The following is a 23,749-nucleotide window of genomic DNA, read 5'->3' on the forward strand; positions in this document are numbered from 1 at the left end:
TGAGCTATGCATACTTCTTCTTACTATGTTCTAAACTATGATGCATCAGTCTAAGCACAGCTTCAGACTCCTGCAATGGCTCTCCTCCCATGGTTCTGTCCTGACTATATCTATCTACGCCCATGACTTCTACTATTATCTCTATAGACAGATAATGTCCAAATCATCCTACACACAATTTCCAGAGGAAGCTCCCTAAAGTACAGATCTGAACTCACTACTCTCATCCTCCTCAAAGAACTTCACTGGCCTATGACCTACTGAATTAAATACAAATTTCAAGCTTAAAATAGTACCTAGCACAGAGTGAGTGCCCAATTTAGGAGCTATGATTAAACATTAAAGCTAACTGAACTACTCACCATTCTCCAAGTAAACCGTGCCTCTGTGCTACTCTTCTTGTCTGGATCATTCTTCCCTACATCTTTGCTAAAATCTTATCTGTCTTTTTAAAATCCATCTCAAATGTTCCTTTCTTCCACCTTCTCTTTCCTATCTCCCCTCACAGGAAAAGAAGAAAAGTAATTTGTGTACAATATAGCATTTAATTTCTATTCTCTTACAACATTTGGGCTTTTCTATTTTATAAGCAATTCTATGCAATTTTCGTGCTTTCTTCTCTGCCTTTACTCCTATCCAAAACTTGGGGAGAGACACTAAGTTAAGTCTGCCTAAAATATATTCCTGAGATATCCTGCACCTCTCTTTTGTACCATTTGGAACAACTATGATTAATACTGTCTTTCTCACTAGACCATAAGCTGTGTGAGGACAGAGACTCTGGTTAATACTGAAGCTGAGGAAGCCCCTAAACAAGTATTTGGAAAATTCCATAATCCCTAAGTCCCTGGCCTTCAGTTAATATGTAATGTATTAGCTAGTGATTATAGTTAAGATAAAAGGATAAAATAAAGTAGTTACATGCAAAAGTTGGAAAGTTTCACTAAGTATAAAGTAACAATAACTATAGATTTGAACCAAAGTCATAAAACTTTACATTCCTTTTGGGAAGGATATAGATAATATTTCTGATGTGTATCCCTGAGTTGTTTTCCAGAAACCAAGACCCCCCAAAAAGGAGACTCATGACTACCAGCTGACCATTAGAACGTAACCTCCAGACTGAATGAAAGATTCCAAGAATAAGTTGTTGATTGCACGACTGGTACCCAATCAGCACTGTCCACGAGCTTATCACGTACCTAAACTCTTACTCACGATTTTACCACATATAAGTTTTTGTCACTAAGCAATCAGGGAGTTCAGATTTTTAGCAAGAGCAACTCATCCTCCTTGTTTGGCACTTTGCAATAAAATGTCTATCTTTCCACCAATGCAATCCCAGTGTCAGTGTATTAGTTTTGCCGTGCACCAGATAGTGAATCTTAGTCTGGTTCGGTAACAATACAAAACTCGGGGCAAACTAAATACATATTGAATGAATTTGTTATCTTTGTAGCTCTCATAAAATCTTGCACATGTTGCGGAATGCTTTAAAAAAAATGGTGCTGAACTGAAGTTTAATATTCTAAAACATTTTCCCTGTCTAATTAGGAGACATTAAACTGGGGTACTGTGAATACTCATCCTCTGTAAATAAAGTACAGTTTTCCTCAGAGTGAACAATATGTGTTTTCATGATAGAGTAATTATGATCTGTATAAGAAAAGCACTTCTTTTCAGCTTTTTAATTATGTGTTCATTTAAATCTTAACATTTCCAAATGTATCAAGCACTGAATATCTTTTTCTCACCAAAGTTTAATACAGCCAGGGAGTCATATTAAATTTTGCTACCACAAGCATTTTTCTTTCCCCTCTCTTTTGTAATTAATATTAAATATTTTGACAAGCTATACATTTATAGTCTATGTCTGCAATAAAAATCAGGACAGCCAAGAATGCAAAGAGGTAGAGTTAGAAAGTCATGTCAGATAATACTTTTAGGAAACCTCTAAGAACCACATAAGTTAACCCACATTATTTTTTGACAATGAAACTTGACAATAAAAAAAATGTGGCTTTTAGTAACATTCTTCTAAAGATCAACGTTATAATTTTGAGAGTAATCAATTTGCAATGTGGGAAATCTGAAATGAAACAAAATCTGCTTAGTAAAAGAAGATATACAATGCAAATACATGACAATTCGTAATACTTAACAATTTTCTTTACTTACCAACAAAAGTCTAGCAAGAATTAATAAATATTTTTTCCAGAATATATTCCTATAATACAGAGAAAATTTTAAGTGTAAATATTCCAAACTAGCCCTTTCCTACAAGTGGATTTGATGAAGAGACACAAAAATATCTGACACATGCTGAGTTTTTGCAAGGATTCTGGAGTCTGAGGGGAGTAGTAGGAAAAAAAGGAAAGAGTTTTCTTCTCTTCAGGAAAACTGAACCAGTTGGCTTTGTTATCAACTTTCAGTTTAATACAGAATTCTTTATAGCCAATACAACAACAACAACGTTATTTGCCAACACACTGCATTATCTTTTAATAAAAAATATAAAGTAAAGAAATTACAGTTATGTATCATGACTTAGGAAGTTATTGTTACCATAGAGTTTCCACAATCAAAAATAATCTTAATCAAAGAGTAGACTCAATTTGTTCCCTCCCAAACCAGTTTTCTTGCATGCCATTTGATTTTATGTTAATAGCACCTTCTTTCAGGCAGTTAGGTTTTCAATACTTGGCTGGGACTGAGAAGTGGAGGGGAAGAGAAAGAAGGAAAGTATCAGTCACTAGGTCTTCATTTTCTTCCACTGCAAGTTTCAACCTTGTCTCTTTCTCTTTAATCCTTGCACTATTACCCAAATCTCAGTCCTTACTGTTTTGCCTTTCCACCTCCTGGTTCTCTCTTTTTCAATGCCCCAAATACTGTTGCCTGGACTAGTCTTTCTGAAACACAATTACGCACTTAATTGTTCATGTGCAGCTTTGTCTTTTCAAGCTCCTTGAAGAGAGTTCTTGTATTATTTTTCTAACACCTCACAGTATAAGGCACACACACAAGAGTCCTCCAAAGTAGCAAATGATTGGCTGATTTTTAGGGGGAAAAAAATCTAATAAATTACTCTTTCAATAAACTATATGGAAAGGCTTGGAAATACTTTTGTGACTTCTAAAATTACTTTCAGCTTAAAAATTGATTCAATAGGGCTGTCCTGTTGGCTCAGTTGGTTAGAGTGCAGCATTATAACACTAAGGTCTTGAGTTCAGATCCTCATACCAGCCAGCCATCAAAAAAAAGAAAGAAAAAAAATGATTCAATAAATATTTACTATAATTATGTATAACGATATATTTTTTTTAAAGTTAACTCAAATTTCTCTCAACATAAAGATAAATAAAATGTTACTTACCTAAGTGCAGAAAATGTAAATCCTTTCAAACCATCTTTGCACCTAAAACAATAAAAATTTACAATCATAAAATAACATGTTTTGAGATATAAAGTAGTATATTAAATAAGTATTGAAAATTTTTTTTTTATGAAAATGATGTTTTAAAAGATGAAACTCTTTTAGGGCAATGATCTGAGCATTATAAATGGTCAAACAAGCAACAAGCAATGAAGCCAGCTGCCTTACACGAAATCATTGATATGATAATGCTTTCCTACATCATAGTTACAACTTAGGGCTCAACTCTCAGATCTGCACACTGAAGAGAAACTTAAGTAAATCTTCTAAGGGCTCCATCTGGACTTAAAATGAGGGCTGGAAGTGGAGCATTCTTCATGTCACACAATCCCTGGGGGAGCAATTTGCTGTGAAGAAAAAGGCCACATACACCTGCTGGGTATAGTATGTAGATCACTTCAAGGTCCTGACTTCTCCCTATATATTAATTCAGTGAATGCAGAACAATGTAGAGTTGGCAGGCCTAAAAAGAATTCAAGTTTAATTTACCAGTTTTAATTTCTGATTTAACCCAATCATAAGAGATAACACAGCATGGGAAACAGGGTAAGTGTGGAAAGAAAGCAGAAAGAGTGCTTGCTACTGCTGGATTGCTGGGCACTGTTTTGGGGCGCTCTCTTTTTTGGTGGCTGGCCATTATGGCAATCCAAACCCTTGACCTTGGTGTTACTAGAACCACACTCTAACCAAGTGAACTAACTAGCCAGCATTTGTTTTGGGCTCTTTATATGTGCTGTCTCATTTAATTATATCACAACTCTATGAATAGGTTTTTCTCTATTCAAAAGCTGCACAGAGGCTCAAAAAAATGCAATAACTTCCCAGAGGTCAGAAAATTAATAGCATTCAGAATTCAGAAGGAGGGAAAAGGTTTGTCTGACTTAAAAAGTCATGGTTTTCTCTTATACATCCTTCTGAAATGGTATATTCTCTTTAATCGGGGAAGAGTCAACCTACATGGTAATGAACAATAAAAGGTTCTTATGCCTGCAAAAATATAATTAAACAAGATCTTAAAATGGGGACATTACCATATTGGTCTTACATTATCCTGCTGATATCTCTGTTCTTCTTTACAGGTATGATCACTTTATATAAAGGACCTTTAGGTATTTATTATCAAAATCTCTTGAAGAAATCTATAAGGATTAGTGATAAAATGATGCTCTAATGTATGTTAATATTAGGCACTGGATATTCGTGGATAAAAAAATGAGACCTCAAATACAATTGGGCAATTATTTCTGTATGTCTTTTGTATGAAAGGTCACAAAAGAAATGCACAAAAATATAATATAAATATTAAAATATAAGAAACATTAATTTAAAATATATACATTTTTATTGGAGGTAGTACAGAATCTCAGAAAAGAATTTATTCCATGTGGACAGAGATATTTTACTTAACTCATTTCAATTAAGCAAGCATTATCTACTTTGTGGTCATGTTAACAGTGAGAAATGTAACCAAAGAATATAGCTAACATACTATATAATTACAGCAAACGTGGGTAAAGGCAAAAGAACTCATATGCTAAAAATGTACATGGAGAAATTATAGCAGTAAAATTCTTAAACTTATCTTTTTCTATCTGAAGAAATTGTTTCACAGTAATTCAAAACCTGTAACCTAAACAGGAGGGGTAGTAAGAGAGTAGGCTAGGGGGTCTATTGACTAGAAAACTGAAAGCAGTAGATTGCTTAAAAGATTATGTACATCTGCGAACAAATTTTGGCTTTGGTGTGTTATTGTTAAAAGACAGCCATTTATCTTTGTGTAATGCTTGAACAGATAAAGGATTCTGACAATTTAGTCTAGTCAGTATTGCATATTTGTGACCTTAGACAATACATTTAATTGCACACCAAAACATCAAAAAGTAGCTTTCAAATATAAAAGGAGCATATACAAATGAATTTGCAATTTCATTATGATGGAAGTTTGGTTCTTTCAATAGAACCCTGTGGGAAGCACTTCATATTGATAAAGTGTTAGCATGAATTCAAAAGGGGCTATTCTTCTTTCCATTCATGTGTATAAGGTTTGTTAATGTAATTGAGGGTCAGATGTCTATGTCAAAAGAACAAAACAGTACTTATTCGCATAAAAAGAATCTTTAAAATAGTAATATGGCCCACATTTTGACACCAAGAGTACTGTCTGGGCATTAACCTAACTAAGAAACACTAATCTCTGTTAAATGTAGAAAGTATGATATAAACATAAAGATTTAAACAAAGCAGACCCCATTAGAAGGCTCCTCACTATTCTATGGATTTGGTTATTATAATGTAAATCAAACCACATTCTCCATTTAAGTATTAAGGCTCACCGACTTATTCAATATTAACTAAGTGCCTACTCTGTGAAAGCACTGCTTTAGGTTTTAAGGATGTAAGAGTGAACAACAGATAGAATCCCTGCTTTCATACAGCTGACATTCTAGTTGGGGAAGAGACATGATAAAAAAGTAAACATGTTATATGGTGATAATTTCTATGGCAAAAAAACCCTGCAAGATAAGGGAAAAACTGTAATGGAGTCAGGCTTTACTATTTTACATAGTATGGTAAAATTTGGTAATCCGGTCAGAAATCTTAAGGAATTGAAGGAAGCACATTTCAGTTTGAAGCAATAGCAAGTACAAAGCCCATGATGACTTCTGCAGGGCATGTGCGGAGAACAGCAAATAGATTCATGTAGCTGGGCAGAATAGGGGAGGAAGTGGTAGTAAGAAATGAGGTCACAGTAATAGGGATGAAGGAAGAGAGTGGTCTACAATTCATGTAGGGCCCTTTAGGCATGGTAAAGACTTTGGAAAGTTCTCAGCAGAGGAGTGACAAGATCTGTATTAAGTTTTAAGAGAATCACTTTGGCTGCTGGAATGGAAAATAGACTGTAGGAGGGCAATGTTAAAAGCAAGGAGTCTAGTTGGGAGGGAAAAGATGATTGTGGTCATCTAGATCATAGAGACAGAGGTGAAGAGAAGTGGTAAGATTCTGAATGTATTTTAAAAGTGCAGCTGGCAGACTTTCTGATGGTTTAAATGTGGGGTATAAGAGAAAGAGAGAATTTACAAATTATTAAAATATTTTGGTCTGAGTAAGCGAAAGGATAAAATGTCCACTTACAAAAGTGAGGGATACTATGCGAGAAATGGGTTCAAGGAGAAAATCAAAAGTTTTGTTTTGGACATGTTAAATTTGAGATGCTTGTTAGCTAATGGAAATGTTAAAGAAGCAAGAAGCTGGCTATACAGGTCTGGGGATCAAGTAAAAGATCTGATTTGTTCACATGTAGTGCTTAACTCCATGAGAACAGATACAATCATACATGAAATAAGTGTAGATAAAGAACATATCCAAGGACTAAATATATGTTATTCTTCCAAAACTTATAATGCAGAAAATCTCTTGTATAGAAGAAAAATCAAAAATCTATTTTTCCTAATAAAATCATCCTCTAATATAGTCTCATTTTTATTCTTAAGTGTACATAAAGATAATACATTTAACTCATGTATACACAGACTCTTCTATTTAGTCTATGCAAATAACGTAAAATAACGAATATAATTCAAACCATATTTACTAAATCACTACTTTTGCAAGGTTCTGTGCTAAGGTAAAGCATGATGTAAAACAGACCCAGGAAAGACAAGGAAGAAAAGGAATTTGCAGCATTACATCAAACAACTTAGTCAATGTATAACTAATTGTAGAGTTTCAGGTTGGAATTACATACTATGTACAGGAAAGTATTTAAAAAGCTTAATATTATAATCATCAGAATAGTACTCTTAGTCAAATGTCAAAAATTTCAATTGCAAGTGTAAAAGATATTTTCCACCCACAAAGGTTTTTTTTCTCCCATATTTAAGTTCCATGAAATTACTTCCTTGAGATACTTCCACCTTTATTACAACACTGTACCGGCAGGTGTCACTAGAAAACTGTTTTTTGGAAGAATTTGCAGCTCTTTGATGTGGTTCCTATATCAAACATTTTATTCCGGGTTTTTCTCTAAAAAAAAATTTTACAGAAATTCAAAAATTTACCAATCTTAATTAAATTGCATTAAGTTCTCCTAAGTAAATATCATGAATTAGACTTTCATGATGCTGATATTCCTGTTCCTATAATCTATCATTCCATATAGTCATAAAATGTTTAAGAACACCCTACTATTTGACACCAACATCAAATTTGATCATGTAAATGTGTTGCTTCATTCTATTTCTTTAACAAGCTGAAAACAATGAGGACGAATTATTTTGATCCCTACTTTTTTAAAATTATCTACTCAGTTTTCATTCATTAGGTAAATACTCATATAATAGATATAAAAGATATATATACTTTATAAATCTCCTTTAAAACATTTCTTCAGAGGCAATGCATGATGTATTGGAATTTTAATATAAACAAGGATACAGAAGCTAGTCATAACTTCTCAAACAACCCTGAGCAAATCATTTCACTTTAGGACTCAATTTCTTTGTCTATTAAAAAAGAGACTGAAAGTAAATAACCACCATACATGGCTGTTTCAATGACTTCTAATTCTAAAATTTTATCATTTTATTTAATGCTAGTTTGATTATTAGAGATCGTAATAGAAAAAATGAAATGGATTATTCTGAATCACTAATGATGTAAAAAAGAAAAGAAATAATCTAACACTAAGAATAAAAACAACAAAAACAAACATAGAAACAAAAACCCTGAATTTGTCTTGAGATTACTGGTTGCTACTAAGATTATTATACTTGCTTATCATTTTATAATACTTATTGAACTGGAACTTATTCCTGCAAAGTTTCAAAGAAAACCTTTTCTTTTTAAATTTTAAGTTAAAAGACCAACTATTGAGATACATATAAACTGCTATAGAAAGACCTGAAGAGAGACACTGTTAAGTAAAAGAAGTTCTACAGATACAATCTTAGTTATGATAAAATATTATATTATTGCTATATTTAGCATGAATGCAAAAATATGAACATTATTAATGGAAAAATATAAAAGGTTGTTTGTTATATACTTATGGAATGCTCTAAAAGGATACATACCACACTGGGGTTAGTGGGCTACCTACTGAGGTTAAGAGGTATGAAGGAAAATATGTTTTTACTCTCTATATTGCTATACCATTTTGAATTTTTATAACAAGCACATATTTACATATTATTTGTATAACTTATTTAATTTAAAAAAATTAATTTTTGAACATTTAGGAACAGATTAAACAATGTTAAAGTTACTTATCTTTATTTTACCAACACAGTGACAAAGAATGTAAAACTCAAATTAGTCAGCTTTACTAATTAACAGTGCTGTAAAAGTTCTGCTAGAAACAGACATACAATTATTAACTAAAATAAATGGTTTACACTAGAATTTTCTTCCTAATAAATGTGGATAACTAGGTGACTAAAATGATTTTTAAAAAATATTAAGTATTGACTGGGACACTTCAGAGTTCTTTTATCCTTTTCTTACTGAATTTGTTAAAAAGAAACTCAAATATTGGTTAAATATTACGATTTATCTTTATTCACTCAACAATTATTAAGTGAGCACCTAATATACAGAAGATACTGTGCTGCAGATAGCTTAAGAAATGAAAAGACAGTTTTTTAGGAGCTTAACTACTCTATTTGTACTTCATGAGTTCAGCTTCAAATTTCTTTAGTCCAACATTTTATATCTTCTATCCCCTTAAATTGTTTGACTGGAGAGAATATGAGAGTTCTTCAAAACATGTGTGGGAAAAATGGAATTAAGGCAATAAAAATCTTTCCATGAATGTTTTGAAATATGCTTGTATATGTAAAAGCACAATTAAATATGCAAAAAGACTGGTGAAAAATAAAAATCCAGTTGGATTTAAAACAGCTGTGCACAAAACTTCTTAAAATATTCTATTCTGATTGTATCAGTCATCTAAATCACTCAGTATCAAAAATAAAAGTTACATTATTTTATGTGAATAAAATTATTTAAAACAGAAAATGCTCAAAGTTCAAGTGTTAACATTTATATTGGAGTTATGAAAAGAATGACATATGAACTTGATTATAAATAATAGTTATAGACAATAGCTGGTTCTTCAAAATTTTTATGTCTAATTACTATGTCATTGGAACTAAAAGTATAAATATACTTGGAGTGAATGCAATTGAAAAGTCTAATTTGAAAGTCAAAAAGGAACCAGAATGCCTATTTAAGTGCCTCAAATTTGTGACTCAGTTATCTTCATTCTAAAGAAAACTTATGCAATTTTATGTAGTTCATTTTTAAGTTAAATTCTTATTTTGTTTTTAAAAACCCATATAAAAATGGTTTTTGCAATTAATTTTCTTAATCCATTTTCAAAGATAGATCATCTTACTAAACTCCAATGTAATTTTTAGACTTGACCAACAACCGTAGATTTTGATTGACACCTGTTTATATAAGAATCCCAAGAAAAGATTGACATGAAATTAATTTCAGACTTTAATCTTTGTTTTGTTTTTCAAAATCTTCAAGGACTGGCCAGCTAGCTCAGTTGGTTAGAGCACAGCCTTATAACACCGAGGTCATGGGTTCAGATCTCTGTACCAGCCAGTTAACAAATAAATCAAAAATTAAATGACCTTCATTGTCCTAATCTCCTATGCATACTCCAATAGGTTAAATCAATTATTGCAGTTTACCATTTAAAATTTGTGTTGTGTGGTTAAAATACATCATTTACATACACACAACAGGTTTTTCCTCTTATGTCTACTAGTGTTTTAGTTCAGTTTCAACCTGCACATGGCACTCAATAAGAGAAAACAGAATAACTAATGTTGTATGCATATTTTAAGAAACCTCACATCCAAAAATCTGAGGTTAGAATAGCAAGAAATTAAGAAATCCGGGGAAAGACTACTTTGTTTGCTTCATAAACACTTATATCTTTGAAATAATTTTCAATAGGATTTCTTTAAATAGTGAACTTTCCCAGTGCTTTGAAGTATTAATTTTGACTCTGATAAATATTTTACAGTACATTTATTTCATACAGAATGAAATACTGATGGTTGGCTTTGTCTTCGAGAACCCAAGGAAAGTTGCTGAAGCAGGCAGCAGTTATGGGTAATCAAGTGTGATTGTAAGTCCCCAGATGATTATTGTGCACTTTTTTTCTGGTGTCCTAAATATAAATTGGAAACAGTTGGACTCAAGCTTACAGTAACAACTCCAATAGAATCATATTGCTCCTTAAACTTGCAGAAGCTACAACTTGTTTTTGCTTTAAAACCTTAAATAGGAAGGTTATGCTCCAAGCTGCCTTCAATTATTAAGGAACCAAGAATCACCTTCAGACTGTTTCTAAAAGAAATGTTAATTAGGATAAATTTCCCTCTCAAAATGAACTGGTGATAGGAATACTAGTCACACTTCAAAATACTTGTAAAAGGAGCATATTGTGGTTTTACTGGACCTAAAGTGAATGGCCTGTTTGCAGTTCCAAGCAAATAAACGGCAAGTGTTTAGACTTGATAAATCAACCATAGGCAACAACCAAATAAGATCAAAATACTGTTTCATGTAAATCCAAGGAAAAACTTAGCAAGTGCCTTAAAATTATGGCATTGCTAGGGATAAAAATTATTTAAACGAAATTATAACCACAATATTGAACCAATCTATTTTTTTTAGGACCTCAAGACTGGCAAGTGTTTTCATTTTCTTCACTCTCTATAATGGTTGTAAAAAAAAGTTGAAGACAAATGTTTTCAATTAAATAGAATCTTTGAATCAAAATTAATTTATTTTCAATTGCATGTTGGTATCTATGTCATTAAAATGATATGGCAATTAGTTTTTATATTGAACAAAATGAGCAGCTATTTGAAACTATAACCTTAGACTATAATTTTTCATAAAATTATGCTTATTTAATACTAAAATTCAAATCTAAAATAAAATATGCATCTCCAGGTAATGGAGCAAAAACATCATTTCATTTTGGAAACCTTTAGAAACTAATATTTCCTGATTAATTGAGAACTTGTAGAGTATCTGACCCTAAACAAAAAATTTAAAAAAAAAAAATCATTTTAAATACTCCAGCATACTTCTTCTCAAAGATTATGAACTTAACTTGTGGTACATACATATAATAAGAATTGGGAGAGTTAACACATATTCAAATCTTGTTGGCCTATAGAATGGTATTAGAAAAATGGAATACTGGAACTAAACTTGTGAGAATTACGTTTTACAGATTAAGAAACCAAGGCCCCGGAAAGTTCAGTAATCTGTCCCTGTTGGGCTGGATCACAGATCCTTCAAACTCGTTGTACAGGCTGGGTCACAGACCCTTCACACCCATTATGCAGACTGATCACTGACCCCTCATATGCCAGCTGGGTCACAGACCCCTCATATGCAGGTCATGAGCTAGGTAATTGGAAAAGATCTTGGGAGCCGTGGATAAAGTTGATAGGCTTTATTCGAACACAAGCTCAGCCCCTAGTTTCCTTAGCGGCAGCAGCAGCCTGGTGTCCTCCAACGGCTGAGGGGGAGGGGGAGGGGGAGGGCAGTGTCCAGGGACACTGTGAATCAGAGCCATTAGTCCTTTATACTTAAGTCAAATAATCCAGGGACACCTGGGTGCAAGTCAGATAACCTAGGAACACCTGGGCACACATGCGCAGTTAACATATTTACATCAAGCAGGCTAGGTCATGCTCGGCAAGATTCAGAACAGCTGAGGGAGCCTGACCATTTGTCTACATTTTCCTTACAGTCCCCAACCAGAATCTGATGTCTAGACATCCTCACAGAAGCATAAATTCATCCCAATCAACTAATTCTCTCCTCCTGAAGTCTCAACTGTGTTAAAGAAATAATACAGAGAAATAAAGGGATCTTGGGCTGTATAAAAGAAACCACCTGAATTGAAGGTAGAGAACAACAATCTTCCAACCAGTATTAAGCAAAGACTGTACAAGGGACAAAGGGCATGGGTAGTTTTAAAGGAAACAATGTCCAGTACCTCGCTTCCACATGTTCTTCTATACATGATTTGCCTGAGAGTGTACTTTGGTCAAGACTCCATGCTGGCTTCTCTTATCCACCTTCCCTTAACAATAGCTATTTTTCACATCAGAAATACAAATTTTTGGTCCCCACCCCAGACCTACTGAATTCTCTTTAACCTTCCCTTAACAATAGCTATTTTTCACATCAGAAATACAAATTTTTGGTCCCCACCCCAGACCTACTGAATTCAGAAATGCTAAGAGTGAGACCCAACAATCTATGCAATCTGTGTTTTAACAAAATCTCCAAATGATTCTGATGTTTGCTAAAGCTTGAGAACCACTGGGTTAGGTTATGTTACAGTAACAAAATCTCAATGGCTTTTAACAGCAAAAGTTTGTATCTTGCTCATGCTACATGTCAAACAAGGGTTGCTTATGATCAACTACATGTCTTTATTTGTACCTTAGGGTGATGTAGAAACGTCTATCTGGAACTTGTGGTTGTCAGAGTAGAGAAAAAAAGAATATAGGAAACTGTGTTCTGACTCAAAGCCTTTGCTCAGAAGTAAACACAAATCACTTCCACTCAGCCAAAGCAAATCATAATGCCAGGCATGATGTCAATAGAGAAGGGAAGTATAACGCTTCCCCAGGGAAGAACAGAAAAGGTTTTGAACAATAACATAATATCATACACACCAAGAATATAATTGTTGAAGATCAACTGTATTTGTTTATAATATTTAAGAAAATTCAAAACACATCCCCTTTTTCCTCCTAAAATACTGCCATCAGTTAGTCTTTTTCACAATAACTTCAATCTTTCACTTTAAGTATGATAATATTAAAAAGCTTTCTGGCACTGGTTTCAGAAATAGACTTATCTACAACACAGTAATTAGTATTTTACAATATATGCATACACATTTGTGTGTATGTGTGTGCATTCTGAGCTTCATTTTTTTCCAATTACTAAAGCATTCAGAAATTTCATATTGTTTATGTATCCCAAGTGCCTAGAACAGTGCGTAGCATATAAATCACTCAACAAATATATGCTGAAAGAAATTTTTATCTGTGTAGTAACTGAAAAAAACTGCATTTTATAGTAATTATATTTCTAAATGGGTGTCAAGTTTCTTGGATTTTTTTTTTTAACAGCAATTCTAGAGTTTTGTTTGATTTTCAGTTTCTTAAGAAATTTGTTTGTTTTTAAGTCAGCTGCCCCAAGACTCATGAATAACTCCCAGCAATCATCCTTAATATAAAGTTCCATTAGTTTCTTTATATTGATAATTTGGTATGAATTTACACTTAGACATAAATACACATATCCTAAATAGGGGTCCCCAATCTTTTCTTAATTAGGAGGTATGTTTTAATACCACAAATGAAAATAACAATGATTGTAACATAAAACTATTAAGTCCAAAAGGAAGGAATGGGGATACTGCTTGCTGATAGGCATGTTCATCACTTTACTAGGAATTGTAATCCAGAAAAGAGGTGAGATCATTTTGATAGATTAATAAATTAGTTAAAAAATAATAACTCTTTCAAAACTAAAACTAAATAAAGATATCAAGATAAAATATCAAACTTAATGAGGCTATGATATTCAGGTAATTAATATTAGTTGTTGTGGCAAACAAGTAAAAAAATCTCAGTGCCTTAACATGATAAAGGTCTATTTCTTGTTTATCACTATCCAATCAGGCATTCATCTAGGCTGTCCCTGACACAAAGAATAACCTCATTTTAGTCAATTATTATGTAGCTCTAGATATTGCTCTGTGTCTATGTGATTAATAAAGTCACATCATTTATTTATTGTGAGGATAGGAAAGGAATATAAAAACAAAGACAACCTATAAGTCATCTCAGGTGGAGTAGCTATGCACTTTTGTGTAATTAACATAATATCCACAGAATTATGAGGAAAATGTTATTCATTTACACAATCATTTATTTGTTCAAAAAGCAATTATTAAGTACTGAGATAGTAGAGTTCAAAGGGAGGGCTATAGATTCAGACAAGTAAGTTATACCTGTTTCTCCATCTGCAAAATGCAAATAATAGAACTTACCTCATATGATTATTATACTAAGTGCTCAAAAAATGTTACTTGTTATTACTACTGCTGCTGCTATTACTACAACAAACACAGCTACAAAGATGAAGGTGTAGCATTTACTATCTTAAGCACTGGGACTATAAGAAAAATTTAACAGTCCCTACCAAAATCAAGCTCATAGGCTTAAGCCTCAAGGTGAAGTAGTGAGCCACAAACAACAAAAGAAAGTAAAGACAGCATTTGCCCTGAAGTTACACGTGATCTAAAAGATTCATCATTACAGGCCTCCCTCCAAAGTTCCAAACAGATACAATCATATTAGCACACTATTATTTACAAACTGAGGATAACAGTACATATAATATAAATTGTGAAATGAAAAATTAACCTGAACTCCAAATGAGTTCATCAACATGTGAATGCACAAACAAATGTGGCATATCCATACAATGGAATACTATTCAGCCATGAAAAGTAACAAACTACTGATACACTCACACAAAATGAATGAATCTCAAAAAAACCCAAAAAACAAAAAAACAATGCATGTAGGGACAGAAAGCAATCAGTATTTTCCTGGTTCCAGGAATAGAGGAAAGTATAGGAATTAACTGAAGAAGAGCACAAGAGAACTTTTAAGGGTAATGGAAATATTCTGAATCTTGACTTGGGTGGTTAAACTGATGTAAACATTTGTCAAAACTCATAGAACTAATATAGTATGCTCTTAAAATATCTGCATTTTATTGCATGCAAATTACAACTCAATAAAGTTAATTTTAAAAGAATGAAAATCTGCCTGAATCAGTAACACAAAATTAAATAGAGGTATAAAATTATCTGTTTTAAATATCTTAAGAGATTACAAATGCATATGTGTTATAAAACACGTGTTACATGTTATGAAATTCAAAGAATAAAGAAATGGCTTAAAACTAAACAATCAAAGATGGTTTTAGAGATAAGGTAGCATTTAGGTAGACTTTTAATTTGGGGTATAGAGATAACATAGGAAGGGTTGCAAGGGCTAAATAATGGAAGGCCTCGGGCCAAGTTAAGAATTAAGACTGTCCTGAAGGCAATAAAACTATGGAAGGTTTCTGAACAGAATGGCATGACCATAGCCATGCCTCACAGGGAAAAAATAGAAAAGCACCTAAAATAGATCTATTAGGGAGTGATTGATTCCAGAGTGTCATTAAGAGGCAAGTTTAGGTCATGGGGTAGACAATAAAAAAGTCTTTCTAATTTATAAAAGCAACATTTGATGTTAAGAATTGTTTGGTACTCCTTGTTCTCAGAGTATAGCTAATGTGATCCAATATGGTTGTTTCACATTTTAAAAAGTCTTTTTACATAATTTTAATAATATTTCTGGGTAAGAAAGGCTGGGTAACAATACATAGATATTGAAGCTTCAGTATTTTGTTAATTCTAAAAATTTATAATCTAAACCTCTGCCTTTTTTATTATGCTGTTGTGTTTTGAGAAAAAAACAGTAAGAGTCTTCAGGAATTTGGTTATTTCCCTGAAATATTTACTTCCTCACTCCAAAGTTCCATAAATATTAAAATTATAAAAAACAAATTTCACAAATACCTTAAAAATAAAGATTTTTATAACTTACTAATATAAAATCCTATGTGTTTTCTAGTCAATGGAATCTCTGTCAAAAATAAGTACACATATGCTCTTATATTAAACTTGTGATACTAGTAACTAAATTGGCTAAAAGTCTAAGATTAAAGGAAAAAGATCTAGCTCAGAGTTCTCATGCTCTCAGAACTCAAATTCTGATGCAGTTAGAACTCAAATTTTGAAAGCTGGCTAATCTTGTTTACGTTACTTGACCTGATAGAGCTTCAGTTTTCACAAATGTAAAATCAGATAATATTACTTACCATAAAAGACTTTTGTAAAAATTAAAGAACATAATACATACAGTCTGAAACAGAGAAACAGTTCAATAGCAGTGTACTAAGAACTAAATATCTTTAATAAAGTTTTAAAAATCCCAAAACTACTCAATGAACATAAGATTTATATCCCTTTGGCATCACAGTTTTAAGATGACATGGCTGACAGATCAGCCTCAGGGAGAGAACAAGTGATAAAGAAAGTTAGACAGGAACACCCAAAAGGATTTAGCAAGGGAAGGTGTGGGAGAGAATGAGTTTCTGAAGTCCCAGTCCCTTCTATGAGGATCTCATGGGAAATCTTAAGTTTGATAAACCATATTGGCCTTACTCTACTTTTGCAAATCCTTTTGTGGGAGACTTGGGCAGGAGAGGGAAGAGTAGAAAACTAGTTACAGGAACACCTTGATATTTTTTGAGAAGCTTTAGAAAAAAGAAGCTTTATTTTCCTTCATGGTTTACTAAAGGTGGAACTCAACAATAGGCAGAAAACTAGAATGAAAAGGTTTTAATTCATAAAGCTATTTGGAAAAACTAAGTTTTTTGATTATACACATAAAATGTAAGAATAGGTTTTATGCAAACAGTCATGCTTATCTATATAAAAAAAAAAATCTACTTGACCTGCCTAAATGAGTGACGGGAAGGAATCTAAAGGTCATCTAAAACTACTGGGCACATATGCTTTCAAAGATGTCCATTAATGCTGCAAATAGGGAGTTGAGTAAACAAAAGTAAAGCCATCTGGAAGGAATTTCTTAAATATTAATCATGTGGCATTGATAATTTGGAAATCCAAGAAAAAGAAGAGACAGCTAGTACTACTTGAGCAATGTTTCATTTACATTATCAGAGCCAACAACGTTATTGACTTAACCATTCTAAGAAATGACTGGCTCATCTGCAAATAGACCAATAGATATACAGTATACGGCCTAATATAATGATAAGCTAATTCTTTTCCTTCTAGTGAATATTGTTCTCCCATTTTAGACCCCATAATTGATTATTATTAGACAGAGTCTGAGAATCTGATTTTTAATTCTGGCTCTTTCACTAAAAAATTATGGGACCTTAAAAAGAAACTTATGTTTCTGAGCCTTAGTTTTCAAAATGTAAAATGAAAAGACTGAATTGAATGGTCTTTAAGATTCTTCACAAATTAAAAGTTATGACACAAAATATTATCTACAAATTTTTGTGATGTGTTCAAACTTGATAAAGTCCTAATCTGATTTTGAGGTCTCAAATTAAAATACTATAATTGAATCAATACTAAATTTGTATATGATAGATTGGAACATTCAATTCTAGGGAGCACTAAAGATATCTTTTTATATGTTCTAAGTAGAAAAAAATGTATAATTACCACTCTAAAGTGAAAGAGCTTCCAATACAAGTGAACAAACTAAATACTCAAATATATTTTACCTTCAGGATAGCTTATCTAAAACTAAATTAGTTGACAATATTTCTCTATGTGGAAATTATCTGAGTTCTGTACAATTAAGTATAGCAAATAACAAGAGTAATTGTATACAATACAATCTATATTTGTTATAAGCTGACTTTCTGCGACATGCTTACTTTACCAACTTCAAAGGTAAAATACATACATGCAATATTTTACAGGAAAATATCTTAGAATATTTAATATATGTATGAGTGTATTTTGAAAAGTTTCTTCTCCCCCTCCCTTGGGAAACAGCTTTTCATATTATCTTTCAATTCTATTTTTCCATGAACTTTTTGAAGTAGCCTCATATAATATACTATTTAACAAGAAAATATCTTAGAACATTAAATAAGCCTACATCAAGAAATGTTTAAAAACATTTTAAGAAACTAACAAGATTACATACATATATGTGTGTGCACGCACACACACATATATATATATATATACACACACATATATGTGTATATATATTTACACACACACAACCTTAGGATTATATATTTATACGCACACACCCCGTAGAATTATATATGTTCCTTTTTAAAGATGGGTAAAACTGATGTATGGGCACATTCTAAGTAGTTCTAATTACATCTTAACTCCCTCTTCTCCCATCCTAGTTAGTGTGTATTCCTTGTAATTTTATATTTTCCTTTGTATTTGTAAATTGCAATTCTGCTGAGTCAAAAGCCAAACTAGTATCTTCTCTTCAGTGCTACATGATTAGGGGTCCCTGTGGAGCATGGCAGTAGGGGAAAGTGGAAGGAAAACTTTAAAATTCAGACTGGTTTGGCTTTTCTTATTATGAGACTCTAACTTGGTGAAAAGTATACTTTGTCTTCCAATAAGTTTGCACAAATGGGCTATATTTCAGGTTGAAGTATCCTGCCAGACAAATACTTAAAAACACAGTGATGTGGAGTGTTTTTTTGTTTTGTTTTGTTTTGTTTTGTGGCTACAGTGTATCAAAACTGAACATCCTTAAAGTAAGTCAAGGGCCCTTGCCTAGAATACATGGTCACCCAACAGCCAAGTGTCTGATAGGCAGGCTTTGGCCTTAAGAAGCATGTAATAGTTGCTAGCACTTAAATATAGGAATTTACTTTGAATACATGCCATGCCTTGTTAAGCATCTCAGTTTTGTAGAAAAAAGGAAGGAAATTCAAGCTTCAGAGGCAAAATTCCAAGAGGATAAAGAGGAGAGTTAAGTGAAAACACAAAACACCATACAGCAGAGTAGAATAAAATAACGTTCTTGTATTTAGTTCTTTGAAAAAAAATTACCCAATGTAATAACAACACTTCACATGCTTTTTCTTTTAACAGAAAAATTGTAGGGGTCCGAACATGAAGATAAGAGCTTCTCAAATATTCATTTGTTTAAATAAAATAAAAAATAAAGAAGAGGTTAAAGGTTATTTGTTCTGGAAATACAACAGATGCCTCTTAGAACCCCTTAGGGGAATAAAGAGTTCTTCAAAAACCAGTTCACTTACAAATCATATTTTATTAATGTCTTGTCTAGCCTCCTTTAATATGAGGACTGGGAATTGGAAAAAACATTACTTATTTTTCAAGTGTTCATTCACTCCTACCACCTATTCTACACTTGAGTCAGTATAGAATTGTTGCCATATATGTCTAAAACACAAGAAGATATTTAGCATATTTTGGCCTTTCTAAAAAAAGCAAGTCGGAAAGTCAGAAGGTAGGAATGTACTGGTAGAACCTGAGAAAGACATGTATGAGGGGAGAGCATTAGGGAGCTAACTACCAGAAAAGTATAGACAGGGAGGAAAGCTTTCAGGAAAGTGGGCAGAGACCATCACAAGCAACATTTGTGAAGACATTTCAAAGAAGTCTGGATTTAGCCCTGAAAGTCACAGCATAATTCACAGATTTACAATTACCAATTACCATTTTAGCTTTGCCTATCAGTAAAGATGATAGCTAGCAACATGTCCAGAGTTGGGCCCTCAGGGAATGTGGGAAAGCAAATCAGACATTGAGAAGGGTTTCATTTTTAGTGTTCAGCAGCTTTCAGACCTGAAGTGTCTGTTGACATTTGTAGCTTGGGAAGGGGAGGCTTTCTGAATTGCTGCTACCACCACCACCCAACCCACTCTAAAAATTGGTCTGAAGACCTATGTTTCACAAAACAGTGAAAAACACACTTCATAAATCTCATATCTAGTATTCCTTTTAAAAGCATTCAAGTTCCATTCACATTTACTAGAACATTTGAGACAAACTCTATCTACATATGTAACAACGAACACAAATATCTAAATAGTATTTATCAAAAAATGATCTTGGGGGAGAAATGCAAATAATAAAAAAGGACCAAATAACCTAAGAGCAAGTTACTTCATATGACTGTTATTCAGTCTTCTCCTCTATAAAATAAGGGGGGTAGGGGGGAGAAGAGCCTCTTAAAAGATTGTGGTGAGCATAAGATAAAATGAGGTAATATATAAATCATTTACCAAAAGCAATGCCTGGAATATGACAGGTATTCAAAATATGTTGATAAGTTCCTTTCTCCCTTTTCTTTGGGTCTTGTTTCTTAAGATTTGTAATATTCTCCCTCCTCCTCCATGGTACTTGGAACTTTTTTTCTGAATCTATGATCTCAATTTTCAAAAATCTAGGTGCAAGTTGCAAGTGATGATTTCCATTTTGTCAGTAATACTTTATAAGATGTTTGCTCTATTTTTCACTATAACCATAGTATGTTAGAAGAACTAAAGATTGATAGAACCAAGAAGATCAGTGCATGAAAGAAAGAAAAGGCCTAAAATAATAATAAAAATAAAAAAAGAAAGGATACTAGGAAAGTATAATACCCTTGAAGTCAAATACCATTAAGAAGATTGGAAAGATCTCTGAACAAGACCACGGGTAGGTAATAACAATATCTATACAGTGTTTTATTTAATACACGCAATATCCATTTTACAGATAAAAAGAGACTTAGCAAGGTAAGTATCTTGCCCAGGATTGTTCAGCTAACAGCAGAGGAACCAGAATTAGAATCCAAGTCTTCTGGACTTTAGATCCTACATTAGCCCTAATGAATAAAGAACTCAGACTACAAGAGGTCAAAAACTCTAAATGAAATAAATGTAATCACTGAGATAAAATTAATAAATTTGAGGTTTTTAACAATAAAAGAATAAAGAAAGGCAGGATAATAACAGGTAGGAAGGCACAACTTCAGAAATGAGAAGATCTAGGCATAACAAAATGCTTAAAGGTTACATTCTTTCACAGCAACAGTAGTTTGGTTCATGCCCAAATACAAAAGAAAGAGTTTTACAAGAGCTCTTTCCAAAATAGCATATTTCTAAAATCCTGAATAGAGACTTCAACATCATATCAAAAATAAAATGATAGTTCCAGAAACCAATCAGAGCATAAATCAGAATCATTATTGTTGAGGCCAGAAGTGTCCATAATGACCATCTCATATCTTCTAGAGCAGTACTCTCCAAAAGAATATAATGCAAGCCACACATGTAATTTTACATTTTCTAGTAGCCATATTTAAAAAACAAAAAGAGGTGAAATTAATTTTCTTAATATATTTCATGTAACCTAATATGTCCAAGATATTATTATCATGTCAACAAATAATCAATATAAAAGAACAATTGAGATATTTATATTCTTTTTCCATACTAAGTATTTGAAATCTTGTGTATCCTTAGTACTTATAGTACTCTAAATTCTGACTAGCCACATTTCAAGTGCTCAATAGCTAGTGGCTACCATACTGTATGAAGTTTTAGATAATCACTGAAGTAACTGCATCTTGCCAATGTAAAGTGACTTTCCAAAGATTAAAGTTAGTAGAGTGGAAAGAAAAGGAAATCAGTATATGAAAGAGATATCTGCACCCCTATATTTACTGCAGCCAAGATGGCCAAGATATGGTGTCCATCGACAGATGAATGGATAAAGAAAATGTGGTAGATGAGGATACTTCAAAAAGTTTGTGGAAAATAGAATTAAAAGATAACACAAATCCTTCCATGAACTTTTTGAAGACCCCTCACATATACACAATATATGGGACCCCTCATATATACACAATGGAATACTACTCAGCCATGAAAAAGAATGAAATCCTGTCATCTGTGGCAACATGGGTGAGCCTGGGAGACATTATTATGTTAAGTGAAATAAAAGTCAGGCACAGAAAGATAAATACCACTCATACGTGGTAGCTAAAAAAAAAAAAAAAAAAAGAGTTGAGCTTTTAGAAGTATTATGGTTATTAGAGGCTGGAAGGATAGGGGAGGGGGAGATAGAAGTTGTTTAGAGGATACAAAATTACAGCTGGACAGGAAAAATAAGTTCCAGTGGTGTATAATAGCGCTACACATATATAATTAACAATAACTTGTGTGTTCTCAAGTAGTTAGAAGAGAGGAGCTCAAATATTCTCATCACAGGGCTGGCCAGTGGCTCACTTGGAAGAGCACGGTGCTGATAACACCAAGGTCAAAGGTTTAGATCCCGTACCTGCCAGTAACCAAAAAGAAAAACACACACACACACACACACACAAATGTCTTCATCACAAAGAAATGATAAATTTTGTGATGATGAATATGCTAATTACCCTAACTTTAATGATCATGTATCATGTACATGTATAGAAATACTGTACCCCATAAATATGTGCAATCCATATGTGCTAATTAAAAAAAAAAAAAGAATAAGAAGGTTTTAACCCTTCTAAGTACCAAAAAAAAAAAGTTAATAGGGTAGTAATAGGATGTGTGATACAACTTTATTCTCTTCATTATTTTGGAACCATAAAAACTTCATAGAAATTCATAGTATGTTAATATGACTGTACTGTAGCCCTAGGGAGCTGGTTGTTGATCAAACTGAACAGCTCCTAAACCCAATAAGACTACAATTATGAACATTATCTGGTGGTGGTGTATAATTTTCACAGGGGCTTTTCTTTTACGAATTATAGTCAAGAAGGAAGTAATCACAATGACCTTTCTAAAACTAAACTGATAGGTAACCTGACACAGCAAGTTTCATGAGAAGTATTTTATACTTGAGAGTTCACATGAAAAAAAAAGAATTACAACTTTTACAGATGCTCTTCTAGTTACATAGGACTTGAATCTGAAAAAAAGTGAAAGTTTCTTTAAAAAACAAAAAACTTGTCGGAGAGGGTAAACATATCTGTAATCTAAGAGCAATGATGGCTGATACCTTACTAGAAAATGCTATTTCATAGAATTTTTAAAATTTAGGAGAGAATGAATGTTATAAAACTTAATCTTAATAATAAATATAAAAATTTTGATAAGTCATGTAAGTGAAAACTATATGTGAAACTGCTTACAATTTTCACTAAATAAAAAAGTAATAATTCATGGCAACTAAATGTCACGATCAATATTCTTATTTCCCTATAGACCAGTGTGCTCTGGAGTACAGCATAGCTAAGTAAAGTCTTGTTTACTTTCAGGGGATAAAGTAAATATAACAAATCATATGGTAGGTATGAATGAGTCTGCCTCTTCACATTAGTAGAGGCTGTAACTTCTGAATTAGAAGCACTAAGGAAACATTCTTTTGTTATTCACTGTAAGACTCTTCTTACAGACAGCCTACTAAAAGCTATTGATTTGGCTAACTGAAATTAGAAAAATACAAGTAACTTTTTAACACATACAATCCTTCCTTAAAACTAGCCAATTTTAAAAGCAAATTTTGCCAGCTATAATCCTATCAGTATAAGAAATTTAAGCATAAATCATGACTTTTTTTTGAGTCGTGACTTTCAACATAAAAATCAAAGTAAAATT

The 23,749-nt window shown here is 32.6% G+C and overlaps 1 protein-coding gene across 2 annotated transcripts in view; it reads right to left on the minus strand.

Moving 5' to 3' along the window:
• Nucleotides 1-23,749, minus strand: part of TMEM135 (transmembrane protein 135) — a 261,356-nt gene that overhangs the window by 21,585 nt on the left and 216,022 nt on the right. For both annotated transcript variants that reach the window (XM_063093468.1, XM_063093467.1), the window contains one exon: nucleotides 3,374-3,415. In XM_063093468.1, coding sequence (XP_062949538.1) covers nucleotides 3,374-3,415 — 42 coding nt within the window. The remainder of the gene's footprint in view (nucleotides 1-3,373; nucleotides 3,416-23,749) is intronic.

This window comes from Cynocephalus volans, chromosome 4 (assembly GCF_027409185.1).
Source record: "Cynocephalus volans isolate mCynVol1 chromosome 4, mCynVol1.pri, whole genome shotgun sequence".
NCBI classification, from domain to species: Eukaryota; Metazoa; Chordata; class Mammalia; order Dermoptera; family Cynocephalidae; genus Cynocephalus; species Cynocephalus volans.